The sequence below is a fragment of the Symphalangus syndactylus genome, chromosome 13 (genome assembly GCF_028878055.3).
Source record: "Symphalangus syndactylus isolate Jambi chromosome 13, NHGRI_mSymSyn1-v2.1_pri, whole genome shotgun sequence".
In the NCBI taxonomy this organism is placed as follows: Eukaryota; Metazoa; Chordata; class Mammalia; order Primates; family Hylobatidae; genus Symphalangus; species Symphalangus syndactylus.
The window spans coordinates 27908854-27926360 of NC_072435.2; the positions used below are offsets into that span (position 1 = coordinate 27908854).

Here is a 17507-nt window from a genome sequence, read left to right on the forward strand (position 1 = left end):
CTGAAAAATTCCCTTAACTCCGCCTCCCCATGACGTGTCGGCCCGAAGCCACGCCCCTCCGCGCGGCTGCCTCCACCACCTCGTGCAGTCTGTGCGCGCCGCGGCTCTGTTCTCTCTCCTCGTTGCGCGCGCATCCTCCGCGTCCCCCCGCCCGCCTCTCGCCTGGGGCCGTGTGGGGAGCGCTGCCCCGTCGCTGCCCAGCAGCCAGCTAGTGACCTGACGCCCGAGAACCCCGCAGAGGCTGGCCGATCTAAGTGTAAGAGTCCTGGCTTGATCTGTTCTCCTTCATCCTGGCCTCAGTTTCCCTACATGTAAACTAGACTCAACAACGCATGACGGGGACACTTGTGGGGCGCCCGGTACACTACTCTTAGGTAAGGTGATCGTTTGTAACTACTCAGTTCCGCCGTCCTCCGCCTCAAATAAATATACCTTTAAGTTGCATCCCTCCATGCAACTCCCCTTTCGCCCTCGATTGGAATTGCTCATTCAGCTCCTTCAGGGCTGGCACAGGGGTAGGAAGAATTGGAGGAACTTCGTCGCTTGCTCGCTCCGAACTCCTGGTGTCTCTCACCTTTCAAACTTTGCACGTGCTGTTCCCTCAACTTGGAGGCCCAGGCCCTGGGCTGGTTTTAGGTCCCAGCGATTGCCTGTTGTGATACCTTGCCTGACTTCCTCTAGCCCCACCACAGTGCCACGCTCATTAAAGTCCCTAGCCCCTGTCTTGGTAGGGGGATGGTTATCTTGTTCACGGATGTTTCCAGTGCCTAGAACTGTGCCTGACTATAGTAAATACTCCGGAAACATTTACTGGGTGAATGTCTCCATCTCTAGAATGGCCAACCCAGTGCCTGGCCCACAGGAGGCCTCAGCAAACACTTGTTGTTCGGACAAAAGTCCAGGTCCCCTCATCCACTTGAATCCTGTTTATCCTTCAAGGGTTCTGATTCACCTTGTCCAGGGAGGTGACCCTGAGGCTGAGGCCTCTGTCCTGAACCTTCACAGCAGGCGACACACCACCCAGCACTGGGACCCTATGTGCCACCCTTCCCAACAGCCTGGGGACACCCAGTCCCACCTGCTCCATCAGGTTCAGGAACCCGGTGTCACTGAGGTCCCTAGAAGCCCACGCCCTCTCCATCTTGCACTCCAGCTCCGGGCTGGATTGTATTCATATTTTATTTTCCCGTTTTTGTTTTCAGTTTTTATTAAATAAAACGAGCAGAGGAAGAGGAAGGCCCCTGGTCTCCCGGGCTATGGGGGAGAGCCATGGGTCCTCCCCTCCCTCTGTTCAAGGTGCACTGCGTGCTGGGCTTGAGGTGTAAGCTGGGGAGGGAGGGCAGCCGGGAAGGGTCAGCGGTCGGGACCTGTAACCCTTTCAACCCCTTCTGGAAGACTCGCTGGGCAGGGAGGGAGCCTCCTGGACCTGGACTGGGGCTTATCCCAAGGGATGAGAGCCGACAAGTCTACAGGCTCGGCCCAGGTCCCCTTCCACCCTAGGAAGAGGAAGGGGTGCCGGCGTCTATCTGCTGGAGGGTGGTCAGGCAAGGCTGTGGGACTGGGTGGCCGGCCCCTCACTCGTGGACGTCCCAGATCTCCGACAGCAGAGGTGGCAGCTTCTTGTCCTGGAGCCGCAGGGCGAAGACCTGCTCCGAGTGCACAGAGCTCAGCGTGCGCAGGCTCACCAGCTTCATGAGCATGCGCGGGAAGCGCAGCTGGTCCTGAGGGAGGAGGCAGGTGGGCGCTGGTTGAGCCCCTGCCCTGCCAGGCTTTGGGCGGCCCACCCCAACACAAAGGAAGGCCCCTCCCCGACCAGGCGTGGGAGCCAGCGTGGGGCCCGCCTCTGTGCTTGGACTAGACCTGGCTCCCAGTCCGGCAGGGTGGGGCCTGAGGAAAGACTGCGGAGGGGACGGCAGTACGGCTGGCAGAGCCCAGCCTGGACGGACCACGTGGGCCACGGGACGTAGTTGGCTCTGCGCAGAGGCTCTGGCGGGGCCCTACCTGCGGCCTCTTGATGCGTGTGTACGACAGCAGCGCCTCCACGTAGGGCTGCTGCAGCGCCTCCACGCGGCCCGGCTCCTGCACGTTGGGCCGGTCGGCCGAGAAGATGTTGATGGCGATGAGCAGGGCATACTCAGCGTCATCCAGGCCCAGCCGCCGCATAGCCCGCGAGAACTCGAAGATGGGGTTGATGAACTCCACCTGCAGACCTGCGGGGCGGGAGGCAGCCCGTGACTCAGCCTGAAACCGGGCCCCACATCCTGGCTCCTGGCGCCGCCCACAGTCTCTGGGGCCGGGAACACAGCAGTAATTACAGCGTTCTTGTCATTTCTGTCCACCTGTGCCCCGTGCCCATAAGACTGCTGGCATGTAGTAGGGGAGGGAATGAATAATGAAGGTGCATGTTTCTTCAGTATTTTCTACTATCCTATCACCACCCTCCTTTCCCACCTGGGTGGTGGCTGCAGCTTCCCCTGAGTCCTATCCTTGTCCCCTTCACAAAGGCAAAGGGAAGCTTTTAAAACCTAGGTCACATCATGTTGGTCCCAGCGCTGGCTTCCACTGCTCAAGGTAAAGCCCAAACTCATTCCCAAAACTGACTTGTTCATTCATTCATCAAATGTCACTGAGTACCTGCCACGTGCCAGGCTCCAGCACTTACATTTGAGAACCTAGGGGACAGGTCATAGACAAACACATTAGGAAGAGGCCCAGCCTGTCAGAGGGCTGTGAGTTCAGTGGAACCAGGCAGTGCAGAGAAGTGTGAAGGGCCCTGCTGAGCCACGGTTCTATTTTACACAAGGTGGGCAGGGAAGGCCGCGCTGTGGGTGACACTGGAGCAGTGACCAATCCGAAGGAGGTGAGGGATTGTGAGGGTGAACAACTGTCTGCTGTTCCCATGACTTGGGACGGGGGCTACCCAGGCCATGAGACTTTGAGTGTTAAAACTGGGAAGGTCCTGGGCAAACTAGGACCAGTTGGTCCCCCTAGTTCTGGACAGAGGAAACCAAGTACACAGGCCCTTGGCTGCAGCATGCTGGATGGGTGCCAGTAAGAGGCCAGAGTGGCTGCAGAAGGGGGAGAGGGTGGGAGCTGAGGGCAGAAAGTGAGCGAGGCCAGGTCCTAAAGGGCTTTGTGGGCCACAGAGAGGACTCTAGCTCTTCTCCCAGTGAGACAGGAGCCGTGGAGGGTTCTGAGCAGAGGGATGTGGGCAGCCTCAAGTGCTGACAGGACCCTTCTGCCTGCGCTGTCAGCAGCCCCATCAGGCAGGGGTGGAGGCAGGCGGCCCCTCAAGGGGACCCTGGCATGTTCCAGGGTGGTGGCAGAGGAGGGGCTGGGAAGGGGTAGGGTGGGATTCCCGACCTCCTCTCCACCCCATCTCCTTGTGCTCCAGTTTCCTGGGACTTCCTGTAGTTCCTCCAAACCACCAGCTCTCCCCAACCTCAGGGCCTCTGCAATCGCTGATCCCCCCTGCCAGAAACGCTTCCCTGCAGCCCTGCCCTGCTAAGCTCATACTAAAAGGGTTACTGGGACCGTCTCAGGTGGTGAAAGGGCCGGAGTAAGAGGAAGGGGAGAGGGTGGGGTTCGCACAGATGTCGGGAAATACAGAGAGGTCCCCCACAGATTGTGGGACCATGAGGGAGCGAGGCCCTGGCGCATGCTCTGCAGCACGAGCAACACTCCTCCTACCCTTTTCCTAGGTGGTGCCTCTCGCTGCCCAGGCCTTCTTCCAGAAGCCCACCCACCCAGGTCAGCGCTCTCGGAGGGCAGGAAGCGGTGCTCCCCAGACAGTAGGGAAGGCTGCCCGCTTCACAATGGACTGAGCTCCAGCCTGCCTCCCTTGGGTGAGACCATGTTTTGGGGTGGGGGGATGCTTTTCCTAATGCCCACCAAGATGCCTGATGTGGTAACAGGGTTCCTCCCATCTCAACTTCCACTGCAACCCACTGTACAGAGTCAGCACTCAATACATGCTTTTTTTCTTAAATAGAGACACGGTCTCCTCTGTCGCCAGGCTAGAATGCCATCGCACAATCACGGCTCACTATAGCCTCAAGCAATCTGGCCTCTTCAGCCTCTTGAGTAGCTGGGACTAGAGGCATGCACCACCACACATGGCACATGCACTCTTACCTCACTCTGACCTTGGCTCAACCCTCACCCCGACTTTGGAGATAAACAGAGACTCCAACAGGGATGAGTTGGCCCCAGGTCTTCCAGCCAGCAGGGGCGCCAAGCCTCCCCGAAGCCTCCCCTGGGCCCTACCTGCGCGATGGAAGTCGTCTTTGCTGTAGGTGAAGTCTTTCAAGAAGGTGATGCACTCTGTTTCGTGGTTATAGCGCCTGGCTGTCTCCAGCAGCATGATCTAAGGGCGGCAGCGGGAGGGGGGGCTCGAACCCTGCGACCCTTCAGCTGCTAGTCCCTTCCCTCCTGGCCCAAATGGGGGTCTAATCTCACCAGGATTATCCCTTGTCCCCTTCCCCTGTTCTCTCAGCCACACCAGCGTGCAGCCATCACGTGAGACAGCCCGAGCTCTTTCTCCACTTCAGGCTTCCGCACATGCTGCATCCCCATCTCCTTAGGATACTCGTTCCCCAGGTGAGCACAAGGTATGGGGCAGGGGGTTTGATCTGCTTTGTTCTTTGCCCCATATGCCAACACTTGGAATAGAGCCTGGCATACTGCAGGCGCTCAATACTTACATGTTATCCCTACTTTGATTCAAATGCTAACTCCTCTGAAAAGACTTTTTGGCAACTTTTCTCTAAAATAGCCCCTCTGGCCTGATCCTCAATTTTCTCAGCCTCAGACACTATTTCTTCTCTCCTTGGCTCATGGAAGACTCTATTCGCCGTGGAATGTCATCCTACAAGGGCAAGGACTGGTCTTGCTTAACTCTACTCCCAGCATCTGTCCTGGAGCTATCTCTGGGGTTCCTTGGGGGCAGATGGACGATTACCTCGATAGTGGATGCCTTCAAGAGGGCGATCTGGTCCTCCCGGCCCAGCTGCAGGAAACCAGGCACTTGCTTGGCGAAGTCCACGATCTCCTGGACTGAGATGATGGCCAGCTCCGTGAAGTGGGCGAAGCGTTGCTGGCGGGCATCTCGGGACTGGGGGTCTGCGCCCAGGGGCCAGGGCTGGGACACAGGAGACCAGAGTCACTCCCAGGTCTTTGTGAGCCTAAGTCTGGGCGGCCACCTTGATGCCAAGCCTGCACCCTGGGGGACCCTCCTCCCAAAGCTCCTGCCCTCTGGAGCCTCATTCTCCCACACCCTGCGTGATGGCCCAGCCGGCTCTACCCCATCGGGACTGTCACACTCAAGGTTGTGGAGGGGGCAGTACCGTGACTTTGGGTTGGTCGGAGAAGGAGCGTTTGTTGCACTGCAGCTGGGCTGCCACCAACTGCTGGATCATTAGTTCTTGAGCCGCTGTTAACTGGACACCCTCGCCTTCCCCAGAGCCCTGGCTGCCTGCCTCAGATCCACCAGGAGACGCCCCAGGCCCAGAGGCTGAGCTGCTGCTGCCCTGCGGCCCTGCAGGTGACTGCGACTGTGACTGTGACTGCTGCTGCTGCTGTTTCCGAATCTTCTTCTTCCGGATCTGTTCTTCAGAGAGGACGCCTGTAGGGGGATGCAGGCCTCAGCAGAACCCCAGGGCTGGGCGGGGGGCCAGGCCAGCACCGCCCCCTCCCACTGCACTCACACTGCTCCCTCATCCCTGCCTCCTTGCACTTGCGCAGCCGGCACTGCTGGCACTTGCGCCGCATGAAAGCGTCCATCTGGCAGGTTCCGCCACCCCGGCAGGCATAGCGCCGAGCCCCGCCACGGACCACACTGCGCCGGAAGAAGCCCTTGCAGCCTTCGCAGCTGAGCACGTTGTAGTGGAAGCCGGAGGCCTTGTCCCCGCAGACGCGGCAAAGCTCGTGGCCCAGCATCTTCGGGGCTGGGCCCTTCTTTCGCTTGCGCTCTGGCTCCTCTTCAGGATCTGGGATGACTGGGGTGGGTAGGTAAAGGCCATGAAAGAGCCACAAGAAGAAACAGGAACCAGAGGGATGAGCCCATAGGAGATCCCCGGGCAAAGCGCCAGAGGATGGAGGGAGAGAGGAGTTGCTGCTCACATTCAGGGAAATTGCAATTTAGAAAGATGTATATGTTAAGGAGACAGCAAGAACAATAAGCAAAGATCAGGGGCCTCCCATTACCATCTCTATTTCTTTCTCCCTTCCTAAACCCCTCCCCAAACCCCCACATCAACTCCAGGGCCCTGTCTCTGGGCCCTGTCTCACCCCAGTCCGCGCTGCAGGCTGAGCCGGCCTCATCAGTGCCTGGGACATCAGGGTCCGGACCCCCGGGCCACGGCTCCGGACCCTCCTCCTTTACAGTGGGTGAAGAAGAAGGGGCGCCAGGCTGAGGGGGACCATTTCCTGGAAGAAGGTGGAATCCGGGAGGGGTACAGTGAGCTTCTGCTAGTGTATGATAAGGGCTGGGTGGGGAAGAGAGTCACTCACCAGGCAGGGGGGTATCCAGGGAACTCGTGGTGGGAGAGGACATGGTGGGGTCACGGAGCAGCCTGTAGAATACAGGGGATTGAGAGCCTTGTGGGGCTAAGACGGATTGGATTAGGTCAGTTACAGGTCTTGACAGGGCTTCCCCTTTTTTGTCCATCTCTCCAGAGACCCTACTCTCAGCCACAACCCTGGTTCCTACCAGCCTATAAACCCTCCCCATCCTTCTAACAGGACCTGCCCCTTCTGTTCCATGCCAGCCTTCAGCTTGGGCTTAAGCCCCGCCCCCGCCCCCTCAGGTCCAATCCACCTGATTTTTCTAGGAAGGGCCCATTCACCTTTAATCATGCTCTGCCTTCCCGGCCTCCATCCCATGTGGTTTCCCCCCACCCCCTTCTTAAGACTCTACCTCACTTCTGCCCCAAGCATCCCTATTTCTCATTCTGACCCCACCTCCTCCTATTATGCTCCGCCCTCAACCTTCCAGGTTCAGTCCCTAGAGCCCCCATCATGGGCCTCCCAACACCCTGCCCCGCCCCATACGCATCCCTCCCTCCGAGCCTCACCCCCACAACCTGCTCCAGGTCCCGCCCCGTCCCCCTCCCATCATGCCCCGCCCCCGTCCCGCCTCCCATCATGCCCCGCCCCCGTCCCGCCTCCTCCCTTCTTGCTGCACCCCCACAACCTCTCTCCAGGCCCCGCCACATCTCCTCCCATCATGCCCCGCCCCAGCCCCGCCCCCAGCCCCGCCTCCTCCCTTCATGCCCCGCCCCCGCACCGCGCTCCAGGTCCCTCCCCATCACCTCCCATCATGCCCCGCCCCGCCTCCTCCATTCATGCTCCGCCCCCGCACCTCTCTCCAGGTCCCGCCCCTCTCCAAGCACCAGCGGGGGGCGGGGCTCATGGCTGCGCGCGGGGGTCTCGTGGACGGCCTCTCGCGGAGTGAACTACTCCTGTTGCCCTGGAAACAGCCGCAGGAGGCGCGAGTTACGGAGGGGAGGAAATGGAGGGAGAGAAGGGGGCTGAGCAGAGTACGCGGGGAGCGCCGAGAAGCCCCGGGTTCGGGGCTCCTCTTGCGTCTCCCCACTCTCGGGTGCACCTGCCTGGGTTCCCTTGCTCTGCTTCTCTTCGTCCTCCTCTTTAGCCGCTGACCCACCGCTGCTACTCGAATACCCTCAAAAGTAACTTCGCCACTTCTTCCGGCAACCCCGCCCTTGCGTCACGTCCGGAAGAGGGGCGGAGCGTGAAAGTTGACGAACTTCCGGTCCGCTTAGGACCAGCCAAAGCTGCTGCCCCGCACGGAAGTTGGAAACTCACCGGAAGTTTACCGGGTAGATCTACTGGGACTTGGCAGAAGAGTTCCGAACCCATTTCCTCGCTTCTTGGGAGCTAAACCTCCAGCCCCGCGCTTTGTGGCTTTAGCTCATTCATGCACTTCTCTGAGCCTGCGGCCAAACCCTAGCTATAGCTGCTTGTCGCACATGACTGATTTAAGGCACGTTTGCACTTTTTTGGTTGTTACAAGTTTTCTGATTTTGGAGTCGTGCTACTTGTTGGTTTTATTTATTTTTATTTATTTATTTGGAGAGGTCTCACTCTGTCACCCCAGGCTGGAGTGCAGTGGTGTGATCTCAGCTCACTGCAGCCTCTGTCTCCTGGGTTCAAGAGATTCTCGTGCCTCAGCCTCCCAAGTAACTGGGATTACAGGCATGTGCCACGACGCCCGGCTCATTTTTTTGTATTTTTAGTAGAGACAGGGTTTCACCATGTTGGCGAGGCTGGTCTCGAACTCCTCACCTCAAATGATCCGCCTGCCTCGGCCTCCCAAAGTGCTGGGATTACAGGCGTGAGCCGTGGCGCCGGGCTTATTTTTACTTATTTTTTTTTGAGATGGAGTCTCGCTCTGTTGCCCAGGCTGGAGTGCAGTGCCGTGATCTCAGCTGACTGCAACCTCCGCCTCCTGGGTTCAAGCGATTCTTCTGCCTCAGCCTCCCTTGTAGCTGGGATTACAGGTGCCCGCCATCACGGCCAGCTAATTTTTCTATTTTTAGTAGAGATGGGGTTTCACCATGTTTGCCAGGCTGGTATCGAACTCCTGACCTCAGGTGATCCACCTGCCTCAGCCTTCCAGCGTGTTGGGATTACAGGCGTGAGCCGCTGTGCCTGGCCAGATTTGAGATGTCAGAATTTTCTCATTGTTAAAATTTTGCAAAAATGGTTTCAATAACTTGGTGATTGGAAGTATTAAAAAAGCTCAGTCTCAGACTGGGCGCGGTGGCTCACGCCTGTAATCCCAGCACTTTGGGAGGCCGAGGTGGGCAGATCACCTGAGGTCAGGAGTTTGAGATCAGCCTGACCAACGTGGAGAAACCCCGTCTCTACTAAAAATGCAAAATTAGCCAGGCATGGTGGCGGGCGCCTGTAATCCCAGCTACTCGGGAGAGGCTGAGGCAGGAGAATTGCTGGAACCCGGGAGGTGGAGGTTGCAGTGAGCCGAGATTGTGCCATTGCACTCCAGTCTGGGCAACGAGCGAAACTCCGTCTCAAAAATAAAATGCATAAAAATAAAGTAAAGGAATAAAAGAATGGCTACTCCAGGTAGAGCAGCGGCTTGAGCTGTTCACTGTGATTATACTTACAGTTATTTCTTGATTATATGCTAAACAACGGGTGGATTATTCATGAGTTTTCCAGGAAAAGGGTAGGCAATTCTCAGAACTGAGGGTTCCTCCCCCGTTTAGACCATATAGGGGAACTTCCTGATGTTGCCATGGCATTTGTAAGCTGTCATCGTGCTGGTGGGTGTGACTTTTAGCATGCTAATGCATTATAATTAGTGTATAATGAGCCATGAGGACGGCTAGAGGTCACTCTCATCGCCATCTTGGTTTTGCTGGGATTTGGCTGGCTTCTTTACTGCATATGCTGTTTTATCAGCAAGCTCTCTGTGACCCGTATCTTGTGTCAGCCTCCTATCCTATCTCATCCTGTGACTAAGAATGCCTTAACCTCCTGGGAATGCAGCCCAGTAGGTCTCAGCCTTATTTTACCAAGCTCCTATTCAAGACAGAATCGCTGTGATTGGAATGCCTCTGACATATGTGTATGCCTTTAAAAAAAAGAAATGGCACTATGTGATCCATGCTCTTTTGTAACTTATTTTGTCTACTCAGGCCCATTGTTTGAGATTGTGGAATTTTCCACCCAGGGATGTTAGATGCGAAACGAGTGATTAACATGAGCATTGGAAATGGCAGAACCTGGCGTCTCTGTCACTTCCTTCCTGTGTAACGCTGAGCCCAGTTCCTTAACCTTCCTGCGCCTCAGTTTCCTTGCCTGTAAATTGCAAACAGGAGTGAGAAAGCTGGGCGTGGTGGCTCACGCCTGTAATCGCAGCACTTTGGGAGGCCAAGGCGGGTGGATCACCTGAGATCAGGAGTTCGAGACTAGCCTGACCCACTTGGTGAAACCCCGTCTCTACTAAAAATACAAAAATTAGCTGGGCGTGGTGGCACGTGCCTGTAATCCCAGCTACCAAGGAATCGGAGGTTGCAGTGAGCCGAGATCGCGCCACTGCACTCCAACCTACCGACAGACTGAAACTCTATCTCAAAAAAAAAAAAAAAAACAAAAAAAAAACCGAGACAGGAATAACACAGGGTAGTCACAGGAGAATAGAAAATTCCAGGCAGCAGTTTCACATGACTAGCAAAAGGAAACTGTTGAAATAGTTGCAGCAGGTGGGGGCTTGAAAACCCTAGGTGTAGACCAACCCGGCTAAGACACATTGGACCCAACAAAGCCATACATATGATCTAGGTCTCACCTAGGACCTCATTATATGCTCATTAACATAAACACACACCCACCAGCACCAGCACCAGGACAGTTACAGGAACACCCATATTTGGTGTAAAACTGGGTGGCACCGCAGTTCTCAAAAATCTCCTTTTTCTAGGAATCTTCATGAATATTCCACTCCTTGATTAAAGAAATCCATAGTGCATGCCTGTAGTCCCAGCTACTCAGCAGGCTGAGGCAGGAGAATCACTGGAACCCGTGAGGCAGAGGTTGCAGGGAGCCGAGATCGTGCCACTGCACTCCAGCCTGGCGACAGAGCAAGATTGTCTCAAAAAAAAAACAGAAAGAAAGAAACCCATTAAGGTAGCAGCCCCAAACGCCCCCTGCAGGAGACTCTCTCTCCAGTCCACCTGCACTTTTCACTTTGCAATACATCTTTGTACTTTCAGTATTTTCCCATTTGTCCTCGAGTTCCTTCCCGAGATGGTGTCAAGAGCCTGGACACTGGCTGGGGTGGAGGTCCCAAACCAGTGTATGGGGACTTCCCCTAACCTACCGGTGTCAAGAGTACTGACCTTGTTTTTTAAGTACTTTTAAGAGTAAGAGTACTTACTTGTATTTATACTTTATTTATTTTTTTGAGATAAGATCTCACTCTGGGCTGGGCGCGGTGGCTCATGCCTGTAATCCCAGCACTTTGGGAGGCCGAGGTGGGCGGATCACCTGAGGTTGGGAGTTCGAGACCAGCCTGACCAACATGGAGAAACCCCGTCTCTACTAAAAATACAAAATTAGCCAGGTGTGGTGGCAGGCGCCTGTAATCCCAGCTACTCGGGAGGCTGAGGCAGAAGAATTGCTTGAACCCAGGAGGCGGAGGTTGTGGTGAGCCGAGATCACGCCATTGCACTCCAGCCTGGGCAAGAAGAGCAAAACTCCATCTCAAAAAAAAAAAAAAAAAAAAGATCTCACTCTGTCGCCCAGGCTGGAGTGCAGTGGTGCCATCTTGGCTTATTGCAGCCCTGACCTCCTGGGCTCAGGTGATCCTCCCACCTCAGCCTCCAGAGCATCTGGGACTGCAGGCATGAGCCACCACGCCCGGCTAAGTTTTTATATTTTTGGTAGAGATGGGGTTTCGCCATGTTGCCTAGGCTGTTCTTGAACTCAGGGACTCACGCGATCTGCCCACCTTGGCCTCCCAAAGTGCTGGGATTACAGGCATGAGCCTCGCATCCAGCCTATATTGATTCTTGTGGCTGTTAAAGTTGTTTCTAAGTTTCCACTATTAGAAAAGTGCAGGAGTCCTGAAATAGGCTGAAGAGGAATTACAACACTTTTGGGGCAAGTCACATTGCACTCAGTCTTGGTTGACCTACTGGTAAAATAGGATAAATCGTTCTTCCTTTTTTCTTTGAGTTTCACTCTTGTCACACAGGCTACAGTGCAGTGGCCCAATCTTGGTTCACTGCAACTTCTGCCTCCCAGGTTCAAGTTATTCTCCTGCCTCAGCCTCCCGAGTAGCTGGGATCACGGGTGCGCACCACCATGCCCGGCTAATTTTTGTGTTTCTAGTAGAGACGGGGTTTCACCATGTTGGGCAGGCTGGTCTCAAACTCCTGACATCAAGTGATCCACCTGCCTTGGCCTCCCAAAGTGCTGGGATTACAGGCATGAGCCACTGAACCCGGCTTTGTTCTTATTTATTTATTAATTTGAGACGGAGTTTACGCTAGTACAGGGGCGTGATCTCGGCTCACTGCAACCTCTGCCTGCTGGGTTCAAGCAATTCTCCTGCCTCAGCCTCCTGAGTAGGTAGGACTATAGGCACCTGCCACCATGCCTGGCTAATTTTTTGTATTTCTAATAGAGACAGGATTTCATCATGTTGGCCAGACTGGTCTCGAACTCCTGACCTCAGGTGATCCACCCACCTCGGCCTCTCAAAGTGCAGGAATTACAGGCGTGAGCTGCTGTGCCCAGCCTCTTGTTCTTATTTCTTACGAAGGGTATGAGGATCCCAGAAGCGCAGTGCCTGGCATACAGAAGCATTCGATCACCGGCAGTTTTGTTGTCTGAAGGTAGTTGTGGACCAAGGTTCTCATTTGTAAGTAATCCAATATCCTCTAATTTTTTTGGTAATAGCTTTATTGAGATTTGGTTCACATACCAAACAATTCACCACTTTTAAGTACAATTTAATGGTTTTTAGCATGTTCACAGGGTTGTGCAACCACCACCATAACCAATTTTAGAACACTTTGGTCACTCCACAAAGAAACCCCATTCCCATAAACAGATATACCCGCTGGCCGCGGTGGCTCACACCTGTAATCCCAGCACTTTGGAAGGCCGAGGCAGGCAGATCACGAGGTCAAGAGATTGAGACCATCTTGGCCAACATGACGAAACCCCGTCTCTACTAAAAATACAAAAATTAGCCGAGTATGGTGGCAGGCACCTGAAATCCCAGCTACTCAGGAGGCTGAGGCAGGAGAATCGCTTGAACCCGGGAGGCAGAGGTTGCAGTGAGCCTAGATCACGCCACTGCCCTCCAGCCTGGCAACAGACCTAGACTCTGTCTCAAACAAACAAAAAACAGTTATACCCAATTCTCCCACCCTTTTCTTCCAGCTTGAGGCAGCCATTAATCTATATCTGGCTGCGTGAGGTGGCTCATGCCTGTAACCCCAGCACTTTGGGAGGCCGATGCTGGAGGATTGTTTGAGCCCAGGAGTTTGAGACCAAATCTGGGCAACATAGGGAGACACCCCCACGCCCATCTCTACAAAAAATTAAAAACTAAGCCATGCAGGGTAGCGAATGCCTCTAGTCCCAGCTACTCAGGAGGCTGAGATGGGAGGATCACTTGTGCCCAGGAGGTTGAGGTTGCAGTGAGCCATAATGTTGCCACTGCACTCCAGCCTGGGTGACAAAGCAAGACTCTGTTTCAAAAAAAAAAAAAAAAAAATTGTATGACTTTATGGAATTTTCCTATTCTAGACATTTCCTATAAATGGATCCTTGGAATATGTAGCTCTTTGTGACTGGCATCTCTCACTTGGCATAACATTTTCTAGGTTCATCTACATTGTAGAATGTATCAGTACTTCATTTCTGTTTATGGCACAGTAATAGTCCATGGTATGGATATACCACCTTTTACTTACCCATTCGCCAGTTAATGGACAGGTGGGATGTTTCTATTCCTGGCTGCAATGCTGCTACGAACATTCTTGTGCAAGTTTTTGTGTAGACATACGTTCTCATTTCACCTTGGAGTGGGATTGCTGGGTCATGCAGTAACTCCGTGTTTAACTTTTTGTTTTGTTTTGTTTTGAGACAGTGTCTCACTCTGCTACCCAGGCTGGAGTGGGGTGGTGTGGTCACAGCTCACTGCAGCCACGACCTCCTGGGCTAAGTAATCCTGCCACCTCAGTCTCCGGAGTAGCTGGGACTACAAGCATGTGCTAGCAAGCCCAGGTGATTCTTTTGTAGAGACAGACGCACTATGTTCCCCAGGCTGGTCTGGAACTCCTGGGCTCAAGCAATCCTCCCACCTCAGCCTGCCAACCTGCTGGGATGACATGCATGAGCCACGACGCCCAGCCTATGTTTAATATTTTGAGTAGGCCAGGTACAGTTGCTCACACCTGTAATCCCAACACTTTGGGAGGCCAAGGTGGGCAGATCACCTGAGGTCAGGAGTTCGAGACCGGCATGGCCAACATGGCAGAACCCCGTCTCTACTAAAAATAGAAAAAATGGCAGGAGAATCGCTTGAACCTGGGGGTTCGGAGGTTGCACTGAGCGGAGATCACATCCACTGCACTCCAGCCTGGACAACAGAGCAAGATTCTGCCTCAAGGAAAAAAAAAACAACTAATGTGAGACCTCGGGAAGGTGCGATATAAGCTCATAGAGGGAACGCGGGTCCGAATTTGAGGCCTCGTGGGGTCAGATGTGGCCCACAGTGGCTGAGAGTCACCCAAAGGGTCCCTCACTCTTGGACACACAACTGGACTACATTTCCGGGTCGTCTTTGCAGCCAGGAGCAACCACATGACAGATTCCCGCCAATGGAACAGGGGCAAAAGTAATCCTGGCAAAGACAATGCGAGGCATCTGGGCTGATTACTTGGTGTCTGCAGCTTCAAGAACCAGGTTCAATTCCCCTCCAAGTGCACCTGGGCTGCCTCCTCTTAACCTTGCTGCACCGCAGCACCACCCCCGAACCCCGTAAAATGTGGGTGATAATTCCTTTCTTACGAGGTTAGTTAGTAAATAAAATGACGGGTTTAAAAATCTGGCAGTCCTTTACCTAATCACCTCCTGAGGGGATTCTGGAAAGATTGTGTTGGGCGATTCTGGAAACTGTGCTCCTCTGATGGTGGAGGCCGACCTGGTCACAACCCCCTGAGAGACAAGACATGGGGAGATCCAGGTCCCATTGGCCGGGCCTTGTTCGGCAAGAGATCTCCCAGTAAGCTTGGGCAGGGGAGTCAGGGAGGAAGCCTCTGTTCTGCTCCTTTTCCTGTGGGGTGCAGAGAGCGAGCAAGTCGGCATTCCAGGCGGTGGGAACCGCTAGGGCGGAAGCAGGGAAGCTGGAAAGAGCCTGGTGTTCCAGGGGTCCAGCTCTAGAAACAGGGGTGGCGGCGGGGGAATCTTGGCTGGGAAAATAGGCCCACACCTCCACCTTGTGGCCAATTGGGAATTTGCAGGCACGGCCTCAAACTACTTAAGGGCTCTTGGGTGAAGCTGGATGGGGTGCTGCAGACGGAAAGCGTGGGGGGCGAGTTGAAGGGGCCCAGATCGAGTGCTCTGACTGAGAAAACAAAGGGGGGTGGTGACAGTTATCAGGGACACGGTCGGCTGCTTCAGGAAAATCCCCCAGAGCAAGGAGTGCACAAAGTGGATCTTTACCATTATTTATGTATTTATTTATTTCTATTGAGACAGTGTCTCACTCTGTCGCCCGGGATGGAGTGCAGTGGCGTGATGACAGCTCACTGCAGCTTCAGCCTCCTGGGCTCAAGTGATCCTCCTGCCTCACCTTCCCCAGTAGCTGGGACTACAGGAGTGTGCCATTACGCCCAGATAATTTTTACATTTTTTTGTACAGACAGGGTCTCCCTTTGTTGCCCAGGCTGGTCTCCAACTCCCAGGCTCAAGCGATCCTCCTGCCTCAGCCTTCCAAAGGGCTGGGATGACACCCCCAGCCTCCCAAACACACCCCAACCGCATCTAGCCTTTCTTTTCTTTCTTTTTTTTTTTTTGAGATGGAGTCTTGCTCTGTCGCCCAGACTGGAGTGTAGCAGCGCGATCTTGGCTCACTGCAACTTCCGCCTCCCAGGTTCAAGCGATTCTCCTGCCTCAGCCTCCCGAGCAGCTGGGATTACAGGCGCTGACCACCATGCCTGGCTAATTTTTGTATTTTTAGTAGAGACAGGGTTTCACCATGTTGGCCAGGATGGTCTCGAACTCCTGACCTTGTGATCCGCCCGTCCTGGCCTCCCAAAGTGCTAGGATTACAGGCTTGAGCCACCGCGCCCAGCCCACCTAGAGGATTTCTAAGGGTTTTGACTGCAGTCCCTGGCTCACTGACTGCATCTCTGGACCCACCTGGGACCTGGGGTAACTTGATGCCCTGAAGGGAAGGATGTAAGCGTGGCTGCCTTTGGAACCTGCTAGTTTTAGAGCCCAAGGGCAGCCAGGTAGGTCGTGGTTACAGGAGGCCATGGGCAGGACCCAGCGCAATCTCAGTGATAGTAGGCATAGGGGTGTTTGTGTCACCCCACTCCCAGTTCCAGGTAGCTCAGGAGAGAGAGAGAGAGAGATGGAGAGAGAGAGAGACAGAGGGAGAGAGAGAGACAGAGGGAGAGAGAGAGAGACGGAGAGAGAGAGACGAAGAGAGAGAGACAGAGGGAGAGAGAGGGAGAGAGACAGAGGGAGAGAGAGACGGAGAGAGAGAGAGAGACTCTGAGAGAAAGCAAGGGAAGAGAACAAGAGTCTCTGCCTGTTAATCCAGATAAATCTTCTGGATCTTATCCAAGACCACTAAGATAGTATCTCTATGAGTTTGTAAGAACCACAGCATTAGTGGGCTTGGGGAGCCCCCTAATGCAGACATGGCTTAGATCACAACACCCAAGTACTTCCGAATACCTGGAAAGCCTCCCCAAAAAGGGCAGGTACAAACAAGCCTTGTCTGCAAAGACTACAACAAATACTTAACATAGCCAGGCGTGGTGGCTCATGCCTGTAATCCCAGCACTTTGGGAGGCTGAAGCAGGAAGATCACCTGAGGTCAGGAGTTCGAGACCAGGCTAGGCAACATGGTGAAACCCTATCTCTACTAAAAATACAAAAATTAGCTGGGCATAGGCCGGGCGTGGTGGCTTATGCCTGTAATCCCAGCACTTTGGGAGGCTGAAGCAGGTGGATCACCTGAGGTCAGGAGTTCAAGACCAGCCTGACCAATATGATGAAACCCTGTCTCTACTAAAAATACAAAAACTAGCTGGTATGCGCCTATAATCCCAGCTACTTGGGAGGCTGAGACAGGAGAATCGCTTGAACTCAGGAGGCGGAGGTTCCAGTGAGCCAAGATGGCGCCATTACACTCCAGCCTGGGCAATAAGAGTGAAACTCCATCTCAAAAAAAAAAAAAAAAAATCAGCCAGGGTGGTGTCGGGTGCCTGTAGTCCCAGCTACTCGGGAGGCTGAGGCAGAATTACTTGTACCTGGGAGGCAGAGGTTGCAGCGAGCTGAGATCGCACCATTGCACTGCAGCTTGGGCAACAAGAGCAAAACTCCATCTAAATAAATAAATAAATAAATAAATACCTAACTTGTCAATGCCCAGCCAATGAACATCTATAAGCATCAAGGCCACCCAGAATAAATGACCTTACCAAACAAATCAAATAAGCCACCAAGGACCAAGCTTCGAAGAAACAGAGACATGTGACCTTTCAGACAGAGAATTTAAAATAGCTGTTTTGAGGAAACTCAAAGAAATTCAAGATAACACACAGAAGGAATTCAGATTCTATCACATAAGTTTAACAAAGAGATTGAAATAATTGAGAATCAGCTGGGCGCAGTGGCTCACGCCTGTAATCCCAGCACTTTGGGAGGCCAAGGCAGGCGGATCACCTGAGGTCAGGAGTTCTAGACCAGCCTGACCAACATGGAGAAACCCT

The 17507-nt window shown here is 54.1% G+C and overlaps 1 protein-coding gene and 1 long non-coding RNA gene across 5 annotated transcripts; one reads left to right on the forward strand and one right to left on the reverse strand.

The window, feature by feature from the left end:
- Positions 1–57: 57 nt before the first annotated feature.
- On the forward strand, positions 58–6200 carry LOC134732268 (uncharacterized). Of its 2 annotated transcripts, none has more exons than XR_010115254.1 (4): positions 58–256; positions 3702–3845; positions 3992–4599; positions 4843–6200. It is a non-coding gene; the product is annotated as an uncharacterized lncRNA (long non-coding RNA). The 2 variants fall into 2 exon arrangements; XR_010115255.1 differs by having other exon boundaries at positions 101–374.
- Positions 1190–7761, reverse strand: NR1H2 (nuclear receptor subfamily 1 group H member 2). Of its 3 annotated transcripts, XM_055239497.2 has the most exons (10): positions 7611–7761; positions 7361–7468; positions 6511–6572; positions 6289–6426; positions 5706–5996; positions 5346–5623; positions 4961–5140; positions 4267–4366; positions 2002–2210; positions 1190–1721 (listed from the first exon to the last, which is right to left on the reverse strand). In XM_055239497.2, the coding sequence occupies exons 3-10, from the start codon at positions 6551–6553 to the stop codon at positions 1575–1577; spliced, it is 1386 nt and encodes a 461-aa protein (XP_055095472.1). In that variant the 5' UTR covers positions 6554–6572; positions 7361–7468; positions 7611–7761; the 3' UTR covers positions 1190–1574. The 3 variants fall into 3 exon arrangements, with proteins under 3 accessions (XP_055095472.1, XP_055095475.1, XP_055095473.1); XM_055239500.2 differs by lacking the exon at positions 5706–5996 and having other exon boundaries at positions 7611–7755; XM_055239498.2 differs by lacking the exons at positions 7361–7468; positions 7611–7761 and adding an exon at positions 6846–6925.
- Between the last annotated feature and the right edge of the window lie 9746 nt (positions 7762–17507).